Source organism: Tupaia chinensis, unplaced genomic scaffold (genome assembly GCF_000334495.1).
Source record: "Tupaia chinensis unplaced genomic scaffold, TupChi_1.0 Scaffold144731_1, whole genome shotgun sequence".
Taxonomy (NCBI): Eukaryota; Metazoa; Chordata; class Mammalia; order Scandentia; family Tupaiidae; genus Tupaia; species Tupaia belangeri.
In genome coordinates this window covers 128500-146675 of record NW_006204591.1, presented here as the reverse complement: position 1 = coordinate 146675, position 18176 = coordinate 128500, and the positions used below count along the sequence as shown (strand labels likewise).

The 18176-nt window shown below is 40.8% G+C and overlaps 1 protein-coding gene across 1 annotated transcript in view; it reads left to right on the top strand.

Annotated features, from left to right (window-relative positions):
• LOC102488402 (juxtaposed with another zinc finger protein 1) overlaps positions 1-18176 on the top strand; it is a gene marked incomplete at its 3' end in the record, with an annotated part of 369017 nt that overhangs the window by 256411 nt on the left and 94430 nt on the right. The window contains exon 2 of the mRNA XM_006167342.1: positions 761-833. Within this exon, the coding sequence (XP_006167404.1) occupies positions 761-833 (73 nt within the window). The remainder of the gene's footprint in view (positions 1-760; positions 834-18176) is intronic.

The window sequence follows — 18176 nt, the reverse complement described above, 5'->3', positions numbered from 1 at the left end:
TCTTACTGTATAAACATTGTTTATACATACATTTATGCAAATACCACTGCGAGAGAAGCTTGAGAATATCGACGTCTGCTTGTGAAGAGTCCGTTTTTGGTGCCTTGCTGGAGAAGCACCATTATGGAGCGTTGCTATGGTGTTGAATTCTGTCTCTTCAAGAGGAAAACACTTCTGGTGAATGCGGTGTTTGTTGACTCTGAACCAGTGTAAGAATGTCTAACTGGAAGTCTAGAAAAGTTCTAATAAACTCATTATACATTTTAAAAGGAGAAGAGCTGCCCTCCAGAATATGAATCCCAACTCAGAAAAGTGTTCAGTGAACAAGAACAATACTCAGTAGATTTTCAAATTGATGGAGCTTTCCAATGGAAACTAATTTGTTCCAGCCTTGAAGTGAGCATAATTAACAGAGACTTTCTTTCTTAGGCCGATTAACCACCGAAAACCATGCCAACATTGTAACTGTAAGCAGTGAAAACCAATATTTATGAGGGGGATTGTGCAAGAGTTTGTGTGACAGATGGACATTTTATCACTGTTGATGTTTGGAATTCCCTTGAAAAGTAATGCAATATCTTGTTATTTGTGAATGAATGAACAAATGATTGTGCTTTGCTGACCGAGTTTTTTTTTTTTAAAAAAAAAGAGGTATACTGAATTAATCTTTTGCTCTATATAGCCTCTGTTATTTTGTGTTAGGTAGACTCATATATTCTGATGCAAAACTTGAAAAATCATAATTGTGCTTTTATTGCAGATACAGATCCACGTGTTTTAGAAAAACAAGAATTACAGCAGCCAACCTATGTTGCCCTCAGTTACATTAATAGGTAAGCAATTTTCAAAATTTATAGCAATCTCATATCTGCCATTGATTTACTTTTTAGACGTAACTTTTTAACAGAGTAGAAAAGGTGTTTTTAGTCTTAAAATGCTTGCATGAGAATTTTTAAAAGCAACCTCTATCTATATGGAATGTTCTTGTTTCTTCATGGGGGAGATGTAGAGTTGTAGTTTTCTGTACGTATGGCTGAAAACATGACTGATTTATAAGCTCATTCTGGAAGTACTTTGTATGCAGGGTTAGAATATGCTCTTTTGACTTCTCAGGGCAGTTTGGAGATTAATGGATTTATGTTTGAATGAACCTTTTAAATCCTGGGGTGAAGAGGTATTTTATGAATTCAAAACATTGTTGGAATATCAGAATGTATCAGAATATAACAAATTGAAATAATTTAATATCAGAAGGTTATTTTGTAGCAGCTCATCATTTATTAAAAACATTCTCAGCAACCGACCCCATCTGTGTGGAGTAACATGAGTTTTTACTTAAACTGAGTGTGTGAGCCCAGCGTTAGAGAACCATTTTGAGCTTGATATATCAGGTTTAAAAGAGGACTTAGTATCTCAGCCAACTCAAATAATTAAGCAGACAGTAATATTTTGGAGAGAACCTGAAATCAACTTAGCTTAAGAAAACACGCACTTCCAACGTGAACAAGACAAAGTAAAAGCAAAACTAGTTTTTAATGAGAATGAGAAACTCTCTGCTCATAATTCAGTGAATGACTTTCCATTGACTGTCCCTTTTATAGAAGGCGAAGAGTGTTTTCAGTCTCCTGGTACCAGAGTTGAGGGGTCTGGGTCTGCAGTGGAAAGCTGGGAATGAATTATCTGTACTGTTTCATTTTAGTGCCTTTTTAGAAAACTTATTTAATTCTTGCCCAGGTAGAGCTGTGAGTTGGACTCTCATTTAATATTCCAAGCACTTTTATGAAGCATATTTTAAAGAACTCATTAACATAAACATCTATTTGCATATCTTCCTTGGTTTTCCTGCTTATTAGCCTTCCCAAGAAGTAAAATCAAATGTTCATTACCTATAATTTTGACATATGTTAAGTAAAACACTTTCAAAATCACTTCAGATACAAATAAAGATATATATGCTGATCTGAGTTTCTTACTGAAACTGTGTTGTTTCCAGTACTTTTAGGAAGGGTTTTGAAACCTCTTCAGTTATACATTAAAGTCATATGAATAAACATGTATTAATTACCTTACTAATAGTGGGAAATGTAATTTATAATAGGCATCTCAATTAACCATGCTACTGATTAAGAGTTTTAATAGTGTGACTATCATGTGTTGGATAAAATATGTCACTTAAGTTTATTCAAATGTGTGTGATACTAAGCTTTATTCTAAAAAGTCTGAAATTTCCCGTTGCATTCTTCCTATTCATATCATTGGCCATGCTGGGTGGAAGATATCTACTAATTACATAGGTTTTGTTTTTGTTTTTGTTTTTTTTGTTCGTTCGTTTTTAGTTTTTTGTTATAGAGGACATGTGCTTTCCAAAGGATGGGGGGGGGTGTAAGAAATCATCCCCCAGGGAGTATGGCTATGCTGCAGTCCCTTTTTCTTCATTCTCCTCTTGGGATTTGAAGCACACATGCACATGCATCTGGGGGTGATTTTTCAAGCCACTGGGTCCAGGACTCAAACTGTGCAGACAGCCATGTGGGATCCAGTGCCTTAACCTTCATGCCACCTGCTGGCCCTAATTGCATATGTTTTAACTTGACTAAAGTAATATGGAGTGTGCAGTAAAATGGAGGTGATTTGGGACCACAAAAGAAGTTGAAGAATGGGGGACAAGGGCTACACATACACACACACACACACAAATCAGAATCAAGTGTGACAGCTCAGCATAACTGTGCAGTAGAACATGCCTGGAACTTTCAGAGTCAGGGCGTGCTGGGTGGGTGTGAAGTTTTTTGGTTAAGTGTTCTGGGAGAAAGTGAGTCATTTTTAAAACCTTTTATTACAGCCATATATAGGCATTGTAGACCATTTACTCAGATACAATTTAAAAAAAAAAAAAAACAACTGGAGCATCACACTCCCACCTTTCAGGTAACAGTACTAGTAACACTTCAACTGCTATTTTTCAGATCATTTTTCTAAAAATAATTTATGTAATTTTTAACCCAGAGCTATACATATTGCTTTACACTCTGCTCTTTTTAGGCACTCGTCTCCACTTTTCTATTTCAGAACATCAGAATCTGCCCTGATGGCCAGATCATATTCAGATTTCCCCAGATGGTCCAAACACCCTTGATAGCTGGTTTGTCTATTCCAGCGTCCAGTTCAGAATATCACATTCTACCAGGACGTTTTGCCCCTCAAGTCTCTTTTGATCTGGCATCGTCCCTTTTATTGTCAATGACTTGTCGAAGTGATGGGCCAGTTGTCCCACAAAATGCTCCCACCTTCTGGATTTTCTCTTGATTGTCCTCTCCAAATATCATTGGGCAGGTTCCTCTATCTCTTGTATTAGCCATAAGCTGAATATTGACTCTGGGAAAGTTGAGCCTTGAACTGAACACCTTAGAAGCCTAAGAAAATATAGAATTTGACAGATGAGAAGACTAACTGGTAGAGAAGCAGACATACATAATGGATCCATAGGTTTAATAATGTCTTTAAGTGGAGAAAGAAACCTTCCCTACAGAAAGCTGCCCAGGCAACTAACAGCCCGTTCACACAGGGCCCAGAGTGAATGGCGCCATGTTATAACATGGTTCACACCCCAGGTATTTGTCTGTAGGTGGTAAATGGAAACCTAGTAAACAAAAGGGAGGGCCCAGCTACTGACAGTTGCAAGCCTAGCAACTGTCAGATGGAAAGAATACCGAAAGGAGTCTTAAGGAATTGCAATAAGAGAAGGGCAACTTACAGTCTCGAATTTCAGATGAAGCCAGTACTATCCAAGAAGAGAGAATACCAAGGGATAGGTAATGTGAAAATATGATTGGCTTGGCAGCAGTATCTTGAATACAGCAAAAAGAGAGAACTACTTTAAAAAAATAAGAGAGTTAAAAATAAGGGTTTTTTTTTCTCAGACCTCAGAGAGAAGTAAACTGATTTTGCTGAGCAGTGGAGACAGGAAAAAAGCAAGTATTTCTCTGCTCATAAGCTGTGTATTTAATCCTGAAGGACATCTAGGCATCTCAAGATTGAGACTAAAATTTTTTTACTAGTAACATTGAGGATTAAAGTCTTACAGTGGAGCTACCTTTGTGAATTATAAGTAACAGATGAATAGGGCTGCCCTGGAGTGCAGTGGTTAAGGGAGTTGAACCCCACATGGCTGGCTGCAGTTCGAATACTGGCCCAGGCAGTCTGAACAGCATGTGGAGCTCGTGTGCATATATGTACCCCAAATTCTGCTGGGATAAAAAAATGAAGGAAAAAGGATTGTGACAGGAGCAGTTCCCATGGGGGCAATGCCTTCTCTGGTGAGCACGCATGCCATCTGGCAATAAAAAAAAAAAAAAAAAATTGTTGTCTTTATTTATACCTATTTTAAATCACTTTACACTCTTGAGTATGATATGTTGGACATAATAGATATTTATAGGTAGAAAGAAAAGAAAAAACCTTTGAGTCTCTTCAAAGCAGGTATATTTAATGACTGGCTCAACGGAAGTCAGCTGGATCTGGATTTCCCATTTCCCATTCTGTTTGCTGCAGCACTGTGTGTCATGTAGCCTCCGGGAAACGCCACGGTACACTTGTGAGAAAATGAGAGTGAGAAAGACAGATGATGGGACACAGGGGGCATGGGTGCGAATCTGCAGTTAGGCTCCAGAAACCACCATAGAATAATTTGTTGGCATATCAGAGCTAAGTACTCATTTCTTAAAGTAAGAGGAGAATTTCGAAGACTAGCAAAGGAAAAATAGAATTAGACAGAGAGCACAGGGGCCCTAAACATAAAAAAAATAAGATGGAATAATTGCCATGGCCTAGGTAATTCGAGGTCAACCTAATAAGACGAAGGTGAAGGAGACAGCAGAAGCTAAAAAAAAAAAAGAAAGAAAAAAAGAATCTAAAGCACGTTCTGAGAAAGAAGACCAGTAATGCCTTTATGATATATTGCTACCACCAAATTGGGTTGAGTTTGCAAAGCAAAGTCTAGCAGAGTAGGCCCCACCTATGGTGGAAAGGTTGCCTTAGCATCTCCAATCAAAAGGAAAAAAAGGCAGAAGACAGTGAGCACACAGGAAACTGTCCTTCACCCTCAGCCACCAGTGAAGCAGGGGACAGGAGAGCTGCAGGGTGAACTCAGGTCAGTCTGAGAAACACTGAGCTGCCTCTGGATGTTTCCCTCAGGTTCTTGTCTAAGTAGTTCAAGGAGCAGTCTCGAGATGACAAGTTACCTTATTAATAACTATGACTCCCCAGAAATGGATACCTGAGAGAGCTTAGAGACATGAAGCATACATGGCCACCTCTAATTATACTATGTTACCTACAAAATATGTTTTTATTTAAATGACATAAGTAATAGTTTCCAAATTAACTTTAATTTTTAAAACTATATATAGCAGCTGGTATAAGACGTAAAGAATTATTATGCCTAGGCACGAGTTGGTAACTTTTCATACTCAATCCTTGTCATTTACTACTTAATAAAAATTTAAAATGTTCATATAGTTAAACTTCAACTCTTAATTCTCTTTGTGGGACTCCCTGAACTGCTTGGTCTAGCAGTCATAGGTTTGACGTACTCTGAGAGTGGTTTTATTTAACTTAGTATGTGCTGCTAAAGTAAAGCAGCTAATTCTGAAATATCTTTCAGAGAACAGTAATTCCAAGGGATATTTTCCCATTTCTTTCACACATGTGCGTGCACACACACACACACACACACACACACTCCTCATTTACTCTCAATAGAGTACTATGTCATTAAGTTTGGGAAATCCTGAGTTAATTAAAATAGGATGTTTTTTTTGCAGGGGGGGGTGGTTTACTATAGGAGTTATCGGATCCTCCACTAAGCTAATGTGCATTGTAAGTCTCCAACAGGGGAAATATAAATCTCATGTATACCTGATCACAGAGCACCTTTTCTTGAAGCACCTGATAGGACCAGTTCAGGGTACTGTCACATGCATCTACCTCTTTAACCTCCCCAAGGAACCATAAAACCTTTTTATTCAGAATGACTTTCTGGGACCAGCAGTTGGCGTAATGGCTATGTCGCTGGACTCCCATGTAGTCGGCTACAATTCAAGTCCCGGACCCCGTGGCTTAAACTCACGCCGGGCGCGTGTGCGTGTGTGCCTAAGATCCTGAGAGGAGAAAGGAGGAGAAGGGATTGCGGCGTGGCCATCCCCCCTGGAGGATGATTTCTCGCTTTCTGTCTCTCTGTCTCTGTCTGTCTGTCTGGCGAGCGCATGCGCCCTATAGTGAAAAGTTCTCAGGGGGGAAAAAAAAAAAAAAGAATGGCTTTCTATTCTTTTTCCGATTCTGGTGAGCGCATGCGCCCTATAGTGAAAAGTTCTCGGGAAAAAAAAATAAAGAATGAGTTTCTATTCTTTTTCCGACTTAAAATGCAGAACACTCTGTTTTTTCTTGGTCACTTGAGAAAAGGAGAACAAAATTTTTCCCTAACATGCCAACTCAAGCAGCATCTCCTCATGAACCTGTTTAACTGTGAGCCATCTAGTTCTCATAACCTGTTCAGACACTGAGCTGGCTTCCTGCTCTACTGTTTCCCTAGACAACTAAAGTATTTCTCCTCTCTCTTTCTCTGAGAAATAGAGACACACAGTGGTTAAGAGTGTAGGAGCAGGAGTCAGGCGGCTTAGATTTGAGTCCATCTCTGCTTTCATGAGCTAGGTGACCGAGTAGGCAAGCCCCTGCTTTTGTTTCCTCCTCTCTAATAAGAGCTTACGTATTACGATCAACCCTGTGATCTACGCAGGTATATAAAGCACATATAACAAGGCCTGGGTCACTTAAATAAAACCTCTCTTCATTATTCTTTATATTCTGCTCATGGTAAATCTTCCTTTCTCTATCAGATCAATAGAAGAACTCAGAGAAAGCATTGCTCTGGAGTGAGGCCAGAACAGTTCCCATCAGGAAATAAGTTTTGCAAAGACCAGGTATTTTCTGTTGTCTCCAGCTCCCAGAACAATATTTGGCACAAAGTAGGCTTTAAATACATATTTACTGAATAAACAAATTAATGAATTTGTTTATGAGTGAAGAAGCGAGTGAATGAATGAATGGTTCTAAGAACTCTAAGGACACTTCTGTGAGAAATCAGGAACCTTTACTGCCCATGAGCCCTGCGAGAGCTATGTGATGAAAATAGAATGTTGTACAATTTTCCTTCAGCATTCATATGACATGCAGCCTACAGACGTGCTAAATGACAACTATCACTAGTTCTCCAATCATAAACAACTAGAAGAAATGTATGGGATACTAATTTTCAGACTCTAGACAAGTAGTGCAAGACTACAATCCCTGAGAGAAGAAAAATTAGGAAAGGAAGAAGGGAGCCCTGTGATCACCTGCTTCTCACTGACTGAGGACAGTGTCCTTACTCACTAGAGCGAAGAGTGAACTAGAGCCGAAGCAGAACACAGGAGTTCCATAGGAGCTCAGGAGGCAGAAGTCAGAGCTGGGGCAGTTAAAGCTGCTGAAGTCTGTGTAGGGGTACGGCAAAGGGCAGGGGTGGTGAGAGGGTGCAGCTGGAGATGAGGGAGCTGTGTAGACGTTACAAACGTCTGTGTGAGAGTTCTCCATAAGTCCATGGCTAAGGGTGGGCTGTACATGTTCAGGGTAAGACTGTGGGTCTTTTGTAAGAGGTTGCTACAGAAGTAGGAATGGAGTAGGGACATTGCATTCCAGCCCAGTCAGTATGGAAACAACTTGCTAACACGTTGGTCAAACACGTAACATACCAGAAAGACCTCACATTAGAAATAAGGAACTTTGCTCTAGAGTATGGCTCACTCTAGAGCTACCAACAATACCTAAAAGCGACCCTCCATAAGATCCTCAAAGGAGGCAGAGTTTGGAGATGAGTCCTAAAATGTTAGAGTATCTTCGGAAACATTTCAGGCTTTCCAGGGTTTCATCCTAAAAAAGGTATAAATCTAGGCCTATGCAAGTTGAACATATCACCCTGAAGTTGCACTGCCTCCTGGAAGAAAACTCAGTAGTCTTCATCAGAATAAAGCTCTCATAATGTCAAATATATAATAAAAATGACTAGATATGAAGAAAAGAGGAAAATCTTTCCTTAGTCAAGGAAAGCAAAGCTGTCAATAGAGACCCTTGGTAAGATGGCCCAGATGTTGGGTTTAGGAGACAAAGATCTGAAAGCAGCCATTAGAAATATGTTCAAGGACTTAAAGTAAAAATATACTAAATAAGAGATTGTTTTGAATGAAAATAAAGTAAGTCTGGATGCTTTTTTTTTCCCTCCTTACACTAGAATGTGAACTGCTTAATGAAAGCTTTCTTCCTCTTTCCCACTTTTCTTCCCACTCCAAAACTTCACCTAATCCTCCCAAACCCTTGCTCTTGCTGTTTCAGTTGGACTCATTTTTGCCAGATTATAGTCAGTCATAGCCTCGTAAAAAATGCTGTAATTAGCCAAGTGTGCACTGGCCTTCTATTTATTTTATACAAACAAGCCTGAAGCATTTGATTTTTTTTTTAATGTAAAAGTGGTGATTTTTTTTTTCATGAAACCACCTGTTTATAGTCTTCTGAGAGCAGTCATATTTATTACAGTACAAGACATGCTTTCCTATTTCCCTCCTTTGTCTACCAGATCTGAATGCTGAATGTGCTGTATGCCCCAGCCCCAGACTGAAGTTTGTTGCCTAATGCATGCCATAAACATGTTGCATGCTGTTAGGTCTCAAACACCAGACATCACGCTACCATTTTCTTAGCCTGTGTTTTTATAGACATCGGTTGAAACAAAGCTGAAATGGCTGCCTGCCAGATTTTCCTTGTAATATCTCTAACCTGATTTGGCCTGCTCATTGTATTCTGCATAGACCATTTACTCTCCAGGGTTACTGGAAAGCTGGTGAGAGAGCCCTTTGTGACATTTTGGCTTGCTTTAACAAGAGTAGGTTGTGCTGCTGGCACAGAACACATGGTAGGAGAGGTGAGTCTTGGCGGAGCTGAGTGATGTGATTCACTTGGTAGGCACTGGGCCTCCAGTAGTCTTTGTAGTTGACCGTTCTTAGGGCAATCCGTGTTTTAAATGGGTTTCTTACACAACTAAATCAGATCAGAACTTTTTTGGCCTTTCTTATATCCACTCATCAGTATTTATGACTTATCTTCTTTTTAATACATCTTTGATCTCAATTCAAAGCTGCATTACATTTTCAAGATCTTCAAACTTATTATATAGCTCAGTAGAGATTCAGTGATAATGAAACCGTCTATTGGGTCCTCGGGAAAGTAATGACGTATTTTTCTGTTTTTCTATGCAAAAATGCATCATGACTTTTCTGACAACCCAATAAATAGACCTAGATTTTCTTTTTTTTTTTCACCAATGTCAAAGCCCATTTCCTGAACTTTGTCTCAGGCAAGGGCTGCTATACTTTCATTATCTCAAAAGGTGAAATTTCCTCGTTGGCCAGAATCTGCAGCACTTTCTCTTCTTGTGTCTTCTCCTGGTGCTCCATTGTCCTGAGATTACGGTCTCAGCCTTTCCTGCCTTTATTTACTCCCACACTCGGGCTAAATATCAACCTTGAATTTACCACGTAGATTAACTTGCCCACTCGGTAACTCGATCCTCGGCCTCAGCTACCCTTAGCATGTGCCTCTTCACTGAGCGGCTGCTGAGAGTCGCTATAGAAAAGTGCACCGCGGTGTGACCCATCCCACTGCAAACAGAATCTTTCCAACCTCAGCTGGATCGTCACGATGGTCCCATAATCCTTTCCTCTCAAATTGAAACCTTGCTAAACTTAAACCACAGTTCGGTTTCAAGTGTTTCCCACTGTACTCAAGTTCCTAAAGGAATTTCCCCATCCCTCACCAGCAGGTGCTCTCAGTTCCTGTACTGAGAAAAAGAGGCCAGTCTGTATCTGGTCTCTACTTCTTTCTTTTTTTCTCTCTCAATTTCTCTGGCTCTTGCCTCCATGTTCTCTTCATTTGCTTTCTCTTTTGTTCTGGGCCATCAACTAGAGCCTGATTTCCCATCTCCCCCGACTTTCTTTAGTCATGCTACATATATCGTTCTTGTTTTTTGAGCTTTTTTTTTCTTGGACAGGTTTTTTTGCTATAGGGCTTATGCGCTCATCAGACAGACAGAGAGAGACAGAGAGATAGAAAGGGAGAAATCACCCCCCAGGGGTGATGGCCACACCGCAATCCCTTCTCCTCCATTCTCCTCTCGGGATCTTGGGCACACACGCACACACATCCAGCATGAGTTTAAGCCACCGGGTCCGGGACTCGAACCGTGGTCGACTACATGGGAGTCCAGCGACATAACCTTTACGCTAACTGCTGGTCCCAGTCATGCTACATGTATTGTGAGATGTCAGCTGTCCTAAGCATTCCCTTCCCGTTTCTCTCTTCTTTTCCTTGATACCTACAGTAGCAAGGCTTGCTCCGCGCAGCCTACCTGCCTTTGATGCTGTGGGCCACTTGCTGTTCCTGAAGCCCTTTCCTCCTCTGGGCCCATTAACTTGTTCTCTTCTCGTTCTTCTCCTACTTCTTTGCTACAGGAATGGTGGCTTCTCCCAAAGTGTTGTCCCTAGCATTTTGCTTTTCTGTCTAGACTTGCTGTATTCCATGACCTTAGTGATCACTTCTGCAAAGAGGACTCCTTGGCCGTAATGCTGTTTCCTCCGATTCTCATTTCTAACTCCCCTATTACTTGGGGTGCGTAAATGTTCAGTATGGGCTGAACTTGTCCAAATGCCAAGCTCATTATTTCACACACCCCCTCCAAAATGGATCCTTTTACATTTATTTCTTTATTCATAATATTGTTTAATGGTATTCACCCCCTGATTAGTTTAGGATGTTTAGAGCTAATTATCTCCTAACCACCTCCTCTTTCCCTTATTCTCATCTCCAAACAATCAGGTATCAAATCTGTAACATCTGCATCCTCATCACCTCTTGAACACTTTTCCTGCTACTATTTTTTTTTTCTTTTTCTTTTTTTTTGGGGGGTGGGGGTGGGGGGGAGGCAAGATTTTTGCCATAGGGTACATGCGCTTGCCAGAGAGAGACAAAGACAGTGAAAGAGAAAGTGAGAAATCACCCCCAAGGGGCATGATCATACCGCAGTCCCTTCTTCTCCATTCTCCTGGGATTCTGGGTATGCACGCAGATGCACCCAGCATGGGTTTCAAGCCACTGGACCCAGGACTTGAACTGCAGTCAGCCATGTGGGTGTACAGCACCTCAAGCAGTATGCCACCTGCTGCTCCTCCTCCCCCACTACTATTCTAATTCAGGGCTCTAAATTTCTATTTTGGATTATGCCTAAAGTTTATCAGTCTCCCTGTGTGCCTCCATTCCCCACTGCAACCCCATCTACCAGCTGCCATCAAAACGGCTATTGAAAGTCTCACTCTGTTCCACATGCAGAAACCTTCATGCTTTGCCTTCAGTTTCTGACATTCTCTCCTGTCTCTGTTCATCTCTGTGATAATTCTGTACTTCAAGATCAACTTTTTCATTTTTTAACATTATTTATTTATTTCTTCTGAGAGAGACAGAGACCTTCGATAGGGTCTTCATACCTTCATCTGCCGTCTCAGCCAGGACAGATCAAGGGCACACGTGCACACACCTGACACGCACAGGAACGTTCCACGATGCAAACCCAGGGTCATCCCATGTGGATCCACATGCACTTCCACTGCTCCACTACCTGACCCCCAGGTCAACTTTAACACCACCTATTTTATGAAACCTCCCCAACTGCTGGCAAGGAATTATTAAAGTCCTTGCTTAAATTCTTTTTCTGTAATCATACCATTAAAATGTTTTGTTATGACTATTGAATTATAAAAATCTTAATACTTTTATACAAATGTATTTAAGATCCATGGCTTCTCTTTTCTCTTCCCAACCCTCCACCAAGCTTCCTACCCCAAGTTAACAACTATGCAATGAAAGCTTTCCTAGTCATTCCTATATGATAAATTGGCGGTGACAATAAAGCGATTGTCACCACCAATATCTCATATTGGTATCCCTCTACAATCTTCCCAAGAGATTGGCTTGGTTGCAACATTCATTTTTATAAAAATGGGAGTCTGAAATAAATATTATGCAAAACATACAAATATATATTTCTCTTTTATTCTCACATACATCCTTTTAGGTCAATGGAGATAGATCTAACTCATTTTGTTAATAGCTACATAATATTCTAAATAAAAAATATGGATATATATAATGATTTATTCAACTATTGATAGGTGAATATCCAGATTGTTTTCAGTTTCCTTTGTGTGTGTTTGTATCTTTCAACACTAACAATAATGCTGCAATGTGGGTCAATTCTGGCCAGACTATTCTACAGGGTGCTGTTTCTTTGTCGGTATTTCTGCATTAGAAGGATCTAAGTCATACCACCTCTCTCTTCCATGCACTTGGAATAAAAGCAAAACTCCCTACTATGGCCCACAGGACTTCTGTGACCAGGATCCACCCCCAACTTCTAAGCCTCACTTCTTCCCACTTCCCTTGCCTCGCAAGAACCACAGTTCCTGCCTCTTGAACACATCAAGTTCAGGCCTACTGCAGGCCTCTGCCCTTGCTAGTCACTCTGCTGGGATGTTCTCCCTCCGGTCAGAGCTTCACATCATTCACCTCCTCCCTCCCTTTCCAATCCTGGCCAGATGTCACCTCCACATCATGCCTTCTCTGGTTCAAATGGTATCCTGTTCATCTCTCTCTATGCCCTTATTCTTACTTATTATATTCTTCATAGTACTTATCACTGCCTGAAATAAAACTGCTCATTTCATTGTTTTATTGTCCAGTACCTGTCTCTCCTTCTAGAATATGGGTTCTTTGGTAGCAGGGACATGGTCCATCTTGGTCATCACTGTATCCTCAGCTCTTTGAACACTGTTACACAATAGATGCTCAGTAAATATATTTTGAATAAATGCTTGAATAACAATTGCAGTTGTGTGTGTGTGTGTGTGTGTGTGTGTGTGTGTGTATTGTATCGTCCTCACATTATATGTCTTACTTGTTTTTCTATATCTTGCCTCTTCACACCTGACTGTATGGCATGTACTTAGCACATGACATGAAATTAAATCACAAAGTGGCGAATTATAACATAAGAGATGACCTTGGAGATTCCCCCGCCACCCCACCGTATGCATTTACAAAATGACTTAAGGCGCTACACCTCTCTTATTTCATTTGGAAATTCAGATCGCTGGCAGTAATCTACTTGATTTATCGTTTTCCCCTTATGTGCAGCACCTCGGAGTTAATTAAGAAGACCATGAATCTTCCCTCTGTAGCTCTAGCGCATTCCCATTTGCAGAATACGCTCATATTGCTGAGACTGTTGATTTGGGACTCAAGTTGAAGCATTACTTAATTTTCTCACATTGAGGTTCATTATGCTGAGCCTAAAGACTAGTCCTGCCTTTGAAGGCCCTCTCATTGGCAAGCTTTAAAATAGCTCTGTGTTTCCAGTTTCTAAATAACTTGTTCTCATTTCCTCCACCGTAGCCAAGATCTTCCCCATTGGCTTAAAGCAGTGCAGCTAAATCAGCTCCATGTCCCGTGAAAGAGCTGCCCATCCTAAGTCACACGTAGACTCTTCCCCAGAGCATCTCACCTCTGACCTATGCATAGGATATTTCCAGAGACAGCATTCTGGATTAGGAAGGAAGGGGACCCATAGAGCTGCATCATCTCAAACAACACACAAAAACAGCCAGCAAAAGAAGAAAGTCAAGTCGTAAGAAAATTCTAGGCTGAGCTGTGTGATCCAGGGGTGATGCGATAATGCAGCTGGGCCCACATTAGATCCCAGGACCTCCCTGAGCACTCTGCACATATACACATGTGTATAGTGTTGGGGTGCCCCCACTTTCTGTCTCTCTCTCTCATGGAAGAAATAAATGAATGGGGGGGGCAGAAGAAAGCATTCATCTGAAATTATTGAGGACCAAAGATAAACTTGTTGAAATTATGTTAAAGGAGAACGAAATGCATAAGCTAGAAAATTACTTTTCTTATCTCATGTTTTCAAAACCAGTTGCCTTCTGTTAGCTGACCACCTACTATGTGTGGGCACTCGACAGTGCTATGCCGTCTGTAATTCTCACATTGCTCCTACATCACAGCTCTTACTACCCTTTGACTCCTAAGGAAGTAGATTCCCCGGGAGGTTATGGAGCTGTGAACCTCCTTGTGCCTTTAACCGCTTTGGTAAGCTAGTGAAGCCTATGGACTAGTTCCTCAAGTTTCAATTTAAGCTGATAAAATAAAACATAAAATATTATGATGAAAACTATTATATTAAATGCAGTGGTTAAAATACCTCAATTACAAATTTGTGATATAGTTACATGTGTACATCTTTTTTAAGGCCTTACCTAAGAAAGCTTAGGTGCTGGGTTAATAGCACCTGTAATTCCAGGTTAGTGATGAATACATAGATTTGGCCTTTGTCTCCCAATCTCCAGCTCCATTGTCTTGCTCATACATGTTGCCTTGCTTCCAAAAACCTACAGCTCAGAATTTACACACACACGCGCGTGCACGCACACACACACACGTGCAGTTCTTTAATCAGAAGTGCACAACATATGGAATCATCAGTCTTGAATAATTGAAGCACTAGCTTGTAGTTTATGTCATTGTCTCCCATTGCTGATCAAACCAAACAATGAGCAACAAAAATTTTTCACTCCACCCTTCTTAGCAGGTGGTAATTTAGTCTCTGGTCATCACCTCATGTCAGCCCTGTCCCAGGGGCTTTTCCCCTTCCTTACTCGATGCAAGTTAGTGCGTTTTCCTTGACAATCGATTCACTCTGAACCGTTGCTAAGGCTGTAAACATGATGTCTGACAAGCAGAAGGGTTTGCAGAGACACCTTCCCAGCGGCCTCCACCTTCTGTGATCACCAAAATTTCCCCGCACGCTTAGGTGACATGTGCCGGTATAACTTACAGATGGTGGGGCCAGCGTACCATCAGTTCGTGCCAGCTCCCTCTCTGCCCTAACGAGACGAGATTCAGCATGCCAAGACCAGAAATTAGGTCTGGCTTTTGGAGTTGTCCCTGTCTTCTTGGCAGTATCTATGCATATCTTTTCTTGACAGTGCCAGGCTTGGCCAGCTCAGTCTTTTCATTTCAAATTGAGAGAGGTTAGCAATAGTCAATAGTTGTTCTTTTTGGAAAACGGTATCCCCTTGGAAAATTGGATGCCTCACCTCTCTGCCCATTTGCCTTTTGCTCAGACTCACGTTAGCAGAAATGTGTAAGTGGTGTCAACGTCCTTATACCCAGAGAGAGGCACTATGATACCTTCAGACAGTGTGGGCCACGTCCAAGTGCCTCAGATCTGTCTCAGTTTACGTTACCAGGAAGTAAAGAATCCATCATTGATGAAATCTTGGTTTTTTCCCCCCATTTTCATTATTGGGATGGATTCATTTAGAGCAAATTAACCAGGAAGTTGTGTACACTTGTTCTTATTGTGCGATACAAACATCGCTGTTTTCCTTTATTACACATTTTATCAGTGTGTTCAGCACCAGCCTGATTCAGTGATGGACAATTCTCCTGGGCCAAGTAAGCATGATGAAAAGCTGCTTTCTATATTGCATTAATCTTTGCTAGACAGCAGACATATTTTTGAAATCATAAAGTCAGAATGCTTTTAATAACAAAAGTACCAGGCTGGCAGGTGGTGTGGTGGTTAAGGGTGCTGGACTCCCACACAGCTGCCCGCAGTTCGAGTCGCGGACCTGGCAGCTCTGTCTCTCTCTCTCTGTCCCTCTCTGGTCAAATTAAAATAAATAAAGAAATGGAGGCATATTATTCTCTTATTTACTTTTTTTTTTTTTGGAGAGATTTTCACTGTAGGGCGCGTGCGCTCGCCAGACAGACAGAGAGAGACATAGAGACAGAAAGCGAGAAATCTCCCCCCAGGGGGGATGGTCACGCCGCAATCCCTTCTCCTCCATTCTCCTCTCGGGATCTTGGGCACGCACGCACACGCGCCCGGCGTGAGTTTTAAGCCACCGGGTCTGGGACACGAACCGCGGTCGACTACGTGGGAGTCCAGCGACATAGCCATTACGCTAACTGCTGGTTCCTATTTACTTTTTTTTAAAAAAAAGGGTTCTCTGATCTTTGGCAAAGATGTACCTCAAGGTCTTATTTTGTAGCATTTTAAAGATACATATTTGTGTATAATATCAAAGTCAAGGAAATCCTAATTAAAATGGAAAACAATTGTGAGCCCTGCAATTTCTAATTCCCGAGGCATAAAACACCCTTGTGGCCACTGAAAGATGCTGAATTTAAAAAGATCAGGTTCTGACTCTGGAATTTGACCTGACAAGCACTTTTTTCTTTTTTCAACTTTCCAATTAGCTGTGCTTTACCCATTGCTGTCCCCTCTCCCATCTGTTAATATTTCTTGTATGAACTATGAATTATGGGACTATTTCTATTATGTACAGAATAATACCAGTATGGCAAAGCAAATTAATCTGAAATTTCAGGTGGTCTTCCATTGCATTTCCATTTAATTGTGTCTAATTTCCATTTCATTGTCTTAAACTCAATATGTTTTTGAGTTTTGTCCGTATTATTGCATGTATTAAGTACATGTTTTGTTTCTGTTATATGGTATCCCAGTACATGATATTACCACAATGTGTTTATTAAGCATTCTTGTCTTTGGCTACTATAAGTAGAAAGGCCATGAACATTCTTATCTTAGTCTTTCTCTGCACATTTGGAATATATTACTACAAGTAGAATGACTGAGTCATGGTATAGGCATGTGTTTAACTGTTAGAAACAGACAAGCAAACAGTTTGTTTATTTTTAAGCTTTTTTTTTTTTTTAGTTTTTATCTTTTTTTGTTTTTGCCATAAGGCATGTGTACTCACCAGAGAGTGACAGAGAGAGGAAATGTGAGAAATCACCCCGTGGGGAGATGGCCACAGCATAACCCCTTCTCCTCCATTCTCCTCTTGGGATTTTGGGCACGCATGTGTATGTGCATGGCACGATTTTCAAGCTGCCAGGTCCAGGGCTCAAACCACAGTTGGCTACGTGGGAGTCCAGCACCTTAACTACCACACCACCTGCAGACCTCAATTTCTTAAAGTGATTGTACCATATTTCTTGCCTACTAGAAAAGTATAAGACTTCCAGTTATTTTGCAGACTCACCCACAATTAATATTGTCAGTCATTTCGATTTAGTCATTGTAGTGGTTACAGTTATACAAAGAAAGGCATATAGAGCAATTTATTTTGATTCATCTTACCTCTAATTTTTTATATAAAAATATTAAAACAATAATAGCTGGAATTTTAAAATTGAAAGAAATAGCACCCATATTCCATCAACAGGTGGTTTTTAGATTTTTTTAAAGATTTATTTATTTATTTACTTATTTTCATTTGACCAGAGAGAGACACAAAGAGAGACAGAGAGAGAGAGGAAAAGTGAGAAAGTAAGGCACTAGGTCCAGGACTTGAACTGTGGTCAGCTACGAGGGAGTGTCCAGCACCTTAACTACCTCGCCACCAGCTGATCCCTAGGTTTGTTTTTATTCGAGTGTGAAAAAACTGCAATAGAGAAACATTTTTAGATTTTGTGGGACCAGCAGTTAGCGTAATAGCTATGTCGCTGGACTCCCTTGTAATCAACCATGGTTCAAGTTCCAGACCTGATGGCTTAAATTCACCCCAGGCACGTGTGCGTGTGTGCTCAAGATCCCGAGAGGAGAATGGTGGAGAAGGGATTGCAGCATGGCCATCACCCTGGGGGGTGACATCTCGCTTTCTGTCTCTCTGTCTCTCTCTCTGTCTTCCTGGCGAGTGCACGCACCCTGTAGCAAAAACCTCTCAAAAAAAATTTTTTTTGCTTTTCCACTTAATGTACATTTTTCCAGATTGCTATTCAGAAATATGTAGTTTGTAATAACACTAACCAATGTGAATCTCAAATATGGCTGGCAAGGAGATATTTCATCTTTTGCCTCCGTCCCTTGGCCACCATGAGAAGGAGTGGTCAGTCAGAAAGCTGTGGAATGGCTCTATCTTCTGTTTTCTACGCCTGTGTCCCAT